The sequence below is a fragment of the Centrocercus urophasianus genome, unplaced genomic scaffold (assembly GCF_019232065.1).
Source record: "Centrocercus urophasianus isolate 14NV4802_14NV808 unplaced genomic scaffold, USGS_Curo_1.0 seq_1069, whole genome shotgun sequence".
In the NCBI taxonomy this organism is placed as follows: Eukaryota; Metazoa; Chordata; class Aves; order Galliformes; family Phasianidae; genus Centrocercus; species Centrocercus urophasianus.
The window spans coordinates 2,505-10,431 of NW_024884219.1; the positions used below are offsets into that span (position 1 = coordinate 2,505).

At 61.0% G+C, this 7,927-nt stretch overlaps 1 protein-coding gene across 1 annotated transcript; it reads left to right on the forward strand.

Annotated features, from left to right (window-relative positions):
• The first annotated feature begins 213 nt into the window (after positions 1–213).
• Positions 214–7,058, forward strand: BTBD2 (BTB domain containing 2). The gene is made up of 8 exons (XM_042832750.1): positions 214–579; positions 1,603–1,759; positions 3,492–3,597; positions 4,104–4,301; positions 5,254–5,446; positions 6,395–6,482; positions 6,592–6,738; positions 6,843–7,058. The coding sequence occupies exons 1-8, from the start codon at positions 497–499 to the stop codon at positions 7,002–7,004; spliced, it is 1,134 nt and encodes a 377-aa protein (XP_042688684.1). The 5' UTR covers positions 214–496; the 3' UTR covers positions 7,005–7,058.
• Positions 7,059–7,927: the final 869 nt, after the last annotated feature.

Below are 7,927 nucleotides of genomic sequence, written 5' to 3' on the forward strand. Positions count from 1 at the left end.
AGTGGAAGCTCTCGGAAGTGCTTGGCAGTGGTTTAAATAACCACAGCCAGCCCTGAGCAGCCCAGCTGTGTGCCTGCCCCTGCAGCAGGAGCTGGCAGTCGTTGGTGAGGGATGGCACTGTGTTCACACCGGGTTCTTTTCAGCACCAAACCTGGTTTGTGGGAACGCTTGCTTCCGACTTTCAGGGCTGTGCAGAGCAGCTGCACGTGTTCTGCTCCACGGTGCACAAAACCTTGTGGACCTTTGGATGCTGTGTGCAGGGCTCAGGCTGAGGTCGTTTGCGACCTTGGTGTTTTCTCCTTAAATGAAAGAAAACCGTTCTCCCTTCTCTTGCAAAGCACCTGATGCTGTGAGCAGCTCTCCTCCCTGGGGAGCCCCTGGGGACCAGCAGCCGGCCGGGATTTCTGTGCAGATGGGCCTGGTTTAACATCAGCTTTTTGGTTTGTTTGGTGGTTTTAGGTTTGTGCTGGCCGTGGGCAGCGCCGTCTTCGATGCCATGTTCAATGGTGGGATGGCCACGACTTCCACAGAGATCGAGCTGCCCGACGTGGAGCCTGCTGCCTTCCTGGCTCTGCTGAAGTAAGCTGCTAACGCACCGGGATGAGCCGATGGACTGTAGAGAGGAGAGCTTCCAATGAAAGCAGTGAGCCATTCTGTGAAGTGGAGGTCGTACGTTCCAAATAAACCTCTCTGCCAATCCATCTGAGGGCTTGAAACGCTGCTGCTAAATCCCTCTTTTTCTGGGTGACATCTGGTCTAGCTGATGCCCAGAAATATCTGCCTGGCTTCATCTGGAGGTGTAGCAGCCATTAAATAAGCACGCCTTCCTGCTCTTTCACCTTCCCAGCATGTGTTGTTGGTCTGTGTGCTGGGAGGAGGAGGAGGAAGGAGCTGTGACATCCCATTCACAGTGGCTTTGAGCTCGGCTGGTGCTGTGTGCAGTGCAGCAGCCCTGGATGTGTGCTGGGATGTCACTGCATCATCTCTGTAGGGTTTCTGTCACCGAGTTCTGGCTTTCAATCTGATGCTCCTGACACGTTCCCTGCTTGCTCCCCATTAGGAACAATACCTATATCTAGCTTTGGCACACGTCCCACTTTACCTTCAAAAAGTGCTTTGGTCAGGACTGTGCTGTCCTAGAAGGTTTGAGAATCGATCTCCATAGAATGAAAGGCCAGAAATAACAGCCCTGCAGCCCCCTGCCTTGGGCTCACATCAGTTCAGACACGTGGGGAATCCCCTCAGCTGGCACATGGCTCCACAGCAGCACGTTGTGTCTCTGGAGCACAGAGTTACCATCTGCCTTTAAGGCTTGGTGAGGCTAGAATATCAAAAGAGAGGCAAAATCAGGCTGTTCCCTGCCAGGACTGATCAGTTCAACCCCATCAAATCAATGATCAGTGATCAATTCAACCCCAATGACCATTTTCCTTGTCTGGGGTCACCCTCTCCATCTTCCCTCTGCTTCTGCATCCTGTCCTTCCCCACATCCATCAACGAAAGGGGAGCTCCAGGATGGTAGGCAGAGACACAGAATGGCTTGAATGAATTGCAGGGCTGCTCTGATACCTCGCTGAGTGATGCTTGTCTGCCTGCTTCCAGGTTTCTTTACTCAGATGAAGTTCAGATCGGACCAGAGACTGTTATGACGACCCTTTACACAGCTAAGAAGTACGCAGTGCCAGCCCTGGAAGCTCACTGTGTGGAGTTCCTGAAGAAGAACCTCCGAGCAGACAACGCCTTCATGCTGCTGACACAGGTGAGGTTGCCACTGTTGGCACGAATCCGTTGGAACAGGAGAACGAGTTCAGTGAGTGTTACCATCCCAAAGAGAGCTGTTCTGTGCTGGTGTGCTTTGCAGCCTTCCTCACAGCAGCACGGTGCTGAGCAGGTTTGTGTAAGGAGCAGCACAGGACAGCAGGCTGTTCAGGGCAGAGGCCTTAGGGTCCTTGCAGGGGTGATGGCAGCCAAGGCTGCTTTCCCATCTGTGTCACAGCAGCGTGCTTGTACCTCCCTGGCTGTAGTGGTTGTGCTCCTCAGGTTCAGCAGCCCAGAATCTGAGAGATCAGGAGCTGTTATCCAAAAGCAGAGATCTTCCCTGCAGACCCCGGCTGTGGAGAGACATCGTGTGCTGTCCCTCAGCTTGTGGAAGCTGGAAGTGGGAACTTCTGGTGGCCTGGGGAGTATCTGCCACCCTGCAGCTTTGGCAAGGCAGCACGTCGGGCTGCAGCGACTTCTTTCCAAGTCTCAAAGGTCCTTCAGCTAAAGGAGGTGTCCTGGGTTTTCAGACACTGCTGGTGCTGGATGCAGACAGGCTTCCCTGCTTCCTGTTGTGCTCTGGGGTTAGTTCACAGCACAGCCATTACAATTATCACTGTGATTCCTGCGTGGTTTGCTTGCTGTGGCAGCACACCAAGTTTCCAAAAAGCTGAAGGGTGGGATTGTTGGAGATGCCCCCATCTCTGTGTTAGGCTGCACGAGGGCTGGAGCCAGTTACCAGGAGACAGCCAGATCTGCTCCTTGGTGTGGGAAGCCACCTTTAGTTCCTGCTTCTACTGCCACCAATCTGTCAATTAAAGACCTGAGATCTGAGCGCACAGCGATTCCCAGCACACGTAGGGCTGCAGGCAGCTGGTGGAGCCTGAGAGCCCACAGCTCTGTGTTGTGTCCCTGCTGAGTGCTGCTGCTCTGACGCAGCATTTCAGGCAGCATCCGATCCCTGCCAGAAGTGCATGGCAGACAGCTTTTCCTGGTGCTCACAGTGAGTGAGCGGCGGTGCTCTCTTGTGCCAAAAGTGCATGCAGGTGTGATGTGCAATCAGCAAGGAAGGTACGGGGCAGAGCTCTGGATGCAGTGCGTGTCCTTCCTCTCAGATATCAGCACCCCACTGCTGGCACTTCCCTGATCCATGAGAGCAGTGAGCACAGCGTTGGCTCTTTGCACACGCAGTCCCTGTGCTCTCCTGAGCCCTGCAGCCGCACGTGGGGCGGGCAGGTGGACCTCAGTGTTGGCATTGAGGTGGAATCGCAGCACTCTGTGGCACCAGGTGTGAGGTGGAGCAGTTTCCCCTTTAGCAGGATGGAGCACTGCACACCTTGGGGTGTTCTGCTGCTGCACGGTGTCGGCCTGGCTGCGTTGCTGCACCAGGAGCCACCTGTGTGCATCCTTACAGCAAGTGGAGCCGTCGTGCAGAGCCACGTCCAAAGAACAAAAACCATGTGAGAAAATCAGCCTCGTTCAGCTGGGTGCTCAGCATGGTGCTGTGTGTAGGAGGAAATGTGTGCCTGGGGTCGTGCACAGCTGGAGCAGAGCCGTGCCCCGTGCAGATCTGTGTTCTGGCCTTTGCCTTGCTGCGTTCAACGCCTGACAGACTGCTGTGGTCAGGCACAGCAGCGCCAATGAGGATGGGGTGTGGGGAGGGGGGCAGCGCCAGCGCTTGGCATCAACTTGTAAAGAGCCCTGTGTGTTCATGAGTGCTTCTTCACGACCAGGCGAGGCTGTTTGATGAGCCTCAGCTGGCCAGCCTGTGCCTGGAGAACATCGACAAGAACACGTCCGATGCCATCAACGCAGAGGGCTTCACTGACATCGACCTCGGTGAGCATGATCCCTCCCCTGCGGGCTGCCCGTGCGCCGTGCTCCTGCCCATGGGCACCTGGGCTTCCATCTGCTCCGGGTCGATCTGAGGGAGGCTGCACAAAGCGGCTGCAGAGCAGAAATGCATTGGAGCTGCTGGCTTCGTGCAGCTGAATTTCTGTGGGCACCACACAGCGGCTGCGTGCTGTGCTGCCGCCGGCAGGTTTGGGCTGGGCCTAGCATGCCTTCCCCTGCTGAGCTGGCAGCATTCCCCAGCCTTCCTCAGGCTCTGGAGTTACAGAGGTGTTGTTGTAGAAGCAAGAACTGGTTCTCTTAATTATCCTACCCAGCAGCCCAGCTCGCTGCTCGTAGGCGCTGACGCTCGGTCGTCAACCTTCCTTCTGAGGGGACGGCACACAGGGTGTGAGGCAGGGGGCTTTTATGCCACCCGAGTTACACTGCAGCTCCTCCTGCAGCCAGCACACAGAACGGAGGGGCAGTGCTGGCTGTGCCCTGTGTCCCTGCAGACACGCTGGTGGCCGTGCTGGAGCGCGACACGCTGGGCATCCGGGAGGTTCGTTTGTTCGGAGCCGTGGTTCGCTGGTCGGAGGCTGAGTGTCAGAGGCAGCAGCTGCAGGTGGTGCCTGAGAACAAGAGGAAGGTGCTGGGCAAAGCGCTGGCGCTCATCCGCTTCCCACTGATGACGATTGAGGAGTTTGCAGCAGGTAACCGTCCCGGCTGTCACACCAAATTGCACTCCTTGTGAATTTCAGCCGGAGGCTGCTCTGTTATCTTTGGCTTCAGAAATTACTGCGTTTGTCCTCTTCCTCCCCCCGTCCCCCCACCCCGTGCTCCTGTGCTCTGGTGGAGGTGTCAGCGCTCTGCCAGGTGAGCTGGGTGCCTGCCTGTCCCACGCTGCGCTCCAGGCTCCCTTCTGTTCACTGCTGGCCTCATCCAGCCGGTGCCACACAGAGCCCAGCCCCCAGGAGGGCCGTCAGCATTCCTCCAGCTGGTGGTGCTGAGTTCTGTCCCAGAGCATTTCTCCTTTCTGAGCAACCCCACGAGCTTTTTCCATCCTCTTTAACCCAAAAGATGAGCAAAAAAAACTCCAGAACACTGAACCCAAGTGGAGGTGCAGTGAGTTACCCCTGCCCCCCCCCCCCCAGCCATGCCTGCAGCACCCCAGTGGCTCCGGCTCTTCCAGGCAGAGCGCAGCAGAGCTCAGGGGGGGGAACCCCCAGCTCTCCTCCCAGCAGTGCTGTGTCAGCAGCTGTGGGGCCCAGAGCTGTGTGTTGCACGGGGTCATTTCAGCTGTGATTAACGATGGTTCATTCTTGCTAAGCAAAATCCCCTCGCGCTCATTGCTCCGTCAGCTCTGTGCCTCCGGCCGTTCCTCTGCTCCACGCAGCTCCTGCATCCCACATCTCCAACCCTCTGCTCTGTGAGAGCCTCTCTGCACACAGAGAAGCAGAGCAGCTTCTGCTGGAGGAGCTGCAGCACTGATTTCTGCCCATTTCCCGTGTGAAGGCACGGGGAGCCGCTGCCACAGCTGCTCTTCTCCAGGCGCGGCGCAGAGGTGCTGCTGTTCCCTGGGAGCTCACAGCCCTGCAGCAGTGATGCTGTGTTTCCCAGCGCCGTGTGCTGGCAGCCCTGGGCTCACCGTGCTGCTCCCTGCAGGGCCGGCCCAGTCGGGGATCCTGACGGACCGGGAGGTGGTCAGCCTGTTCCTGCACTTCACCGTGAACCCCAAACCGCGCGTGGAGTTCATCGACCGGCCGCGCTGCTGCCTGCGGGGGAAGGAGTGCAGCATCAGCCGATTCCAGCAGGTGGAGAGCCGCTGGGGGTACAGTGGGACTAGTGACAGGATAAGGTCAGCTTCTCTGCTCGTTCTGCTGCCGATAGATTCGTGTTTCCCGAGCTTTCTTCCCCGTGCCGCAGGGCAGCGTGCCAGGCCCTGCTGCCGGCCGCGGGGGAGAGCGGCCGCGTTCTGCTGTGCGCGCAGCTGCAGGCTGCTGCTTGCTCCTGAGTGCCAGCGCTGCGTCCAGTGCGCCGCTGGGGCGGCTCTCGTAGCCGCGGGGCAGCGAGGCGGTCGGGGCTCAGCGGTGCCGCTGATTGCTGAGGGCCGGATGAGGGGCTTTGCCGCCCGCTTTGCTGCTGACGGCGCAGGGCCGGGCCGGGGGAGGAGCAGCCGCGTGCAGCCGGGCCGGGCTGCGGCTGGAGCGGGCGGGAGGCGGCCGGGAAGCCGCGGTGCTGTGGGGTGGCGCTGGGTGCAGGGCAGGGAAGTGGCGCTGGCGCAGTCCTGCAGGCACGGCGCCTTTTCACCGCTGCCTCCGTGCAGCCGTGTGAGCCGTGCGTGGCGCTGCTGTGAGCCGTGGCTGTATGGAGCCGGGCTGGGGCACAGCAGCGGGGCAGGCGTGCGTCCTTCCAGCCCAGCTTTGCCCCCGTGTCCTTCCAGCACTGTGCTGGGCCGGGGGAAGCCTGCCGTGCTGCACTGTGGAGCAATTTGCCCCGATTCCCCTTTCCTGTGTGCAGTGGGTTCTCAGAGCAGCTCTGTGAGAGCAGCACTGGGAGCTGCTGCTGGCGCCTGGTCGTCCTGCAGCCCCCCAACTCGGTGCGCTGTGGGGCTCAGCGATGGGGCGGCGCAGCTCTGCTTCCCCCACGTGAAACCAAACGAGAGCGGGGCCGTAGCACAGCCAGCTTTACGGGTCAGGATCTCAGCAGAGGATTCCAGCTGTGGGTGCTGGGCGGCAGCAGGGGTGGCGTTGGCGACGTGTCGGCGCTGCAGCGGCGCTCTGAGCACGGCTGTCTGCCCCTGCAGGTTCTCGGTGAACAAACGCATCTTCGTGGTTGGCTTTGGGTTGTACGGCTCCATTCACGGCCCCACAGACTACCAGGTGAACATCCAGGTACGTGGCTGGGATGTGGGGGGGGAGCGCGGTGGGGAGCGGATCCCTGGGGGTGGGGATCCGTGCCCGCGGCTGTCAGACGGGTGGAAAGCCGTTGCGTCTCTTGCAGATCATCCACACGGACAGTAACACGGTGCTGGGGCAGAACGACACGGGCTTCAGCTGCGACGGCTCCTCCAACACGTTCCGTGTGATGTTCAAGGAGCCCGTGGAGGTTCTGCCCAACGTCAACTACACGGCGTGCGCTACTCTGAAGGTACGTGGGGGGGCGGTGGGGCTGAGGGGCCGCACGCAGGGCAGAGGGGGAGGGAGGGAGCACGGAGCCACGCGCTGTGCCTGAGCCGCCCCGCGTCCCCGCAGGGCCCCGATTCTCACTACGGCACCAAAGGGCTGCGCAAGGTGATTCACGAATCGCCCACCAGCGGCGCCAAGACCTGCTTCACCTTCTGCTACGCGGCCGGGAACAACAACGGCACTTCGGTGGAGGACGGACAGATCCCAGAGATCATCTTCTACACATAGTGCCGCCGCGGGGCCACGGCGCTGCACCGCGCCCGCCTTCGGCTCGGAGCCCGACGGAGCCCAGAAGCGCCGCACCGAACCCCACCGCCGCAGGGCTGCGGCCGCCCCTTCGTCCCCCACCCGCGGCCGTGCTGAGCGTCGGCGCTTCTCCGCCTGCAGGGAGCGCGGAGGTGAGCGGCGCCGCTGGGGGGGGCTGAGCGCCGCGGGACGGACGATGGCGGTGGGGTCGGAGCGGAGCCGCGGAGCTCCGGTTCGGCGCTACGGGGACGTCGCGGGAGCCCGCGGGGTGGGATGTTCCGCTGCGGTGATGCCCGGCAGCCGCAGCGCGGGCCGCAGTCGGGATCTCCACGCGGGGCGGCTCAGTACGGCCAGTACCGAAATAACGCAACGAAAACCACGGCGGAAAAAGCGAGAAAAGGCGGAAAAAGCGAGCCCGATGGGTCCGCGCGTTATTCGGCGTGCGGGGCTGCGGCGCCCGGCCCCAGCGCGGCTTCACGGCGCCTCTCCCCGCCGCTGCTCTGCGGTTTCTCTCCCCGTCGGCAGCCGTGAGCCGTTCCGCACGGAGAGGAGCCCCGCGTGGCTCAGCGCCGGGCGGCTGCTGTACGTACAGGAATGGCGCTCGCTGTCGGACTTCGCCCCTTTCCAAAAGTGTGAGGCGCTGCACCGCGCCACCCCCGAGCGGAGCTGGGGCCGCCCCCCCTCCTCCCCCCGGCGCCGCACTGAATGTATCCGCTGCTCTGTCCCGTGTTCGCGCTCTGCTTTGGGCCGCGGCGCTGCGATTTGTACATAGGAGATGAATAAAGACCTTCGGTTGTCTTTAGGCAGCTCCTGGGGAGATGCTGCGAGCCCCAAACCCGGCGCCTCCCTCCCTCCCCCCGTGACCACGCAGACACGCAGCAAAACGTTTTAAAGATTTTTTTTTT

Excerpts from the sequence above, each read along its gene's own strand:
- BTBD2 (XM_042832750.1), top strand. The coding sequence starts at position 497 with ATGTTCAATGGTGGGATGGCCACGACTTCCACAGAGATCGAGCTGCCC. Across the intron at positions 4,302-5,253 it reads GATTGAGGAGTTTGCAGCAG|GGCCGGCCCAGTCGGGGATC; the intron begins GTAACCGTCCCG and ends TGCTCCCTGCAG. Across the intron at positions 5,447-6,394 it reads GGGACTAGTGACAGGATAAG|GTTCTCGGTGAACAAACGCA; the intron begins GTCAGCTTCTCT and ends CTGCCCCTGCAG.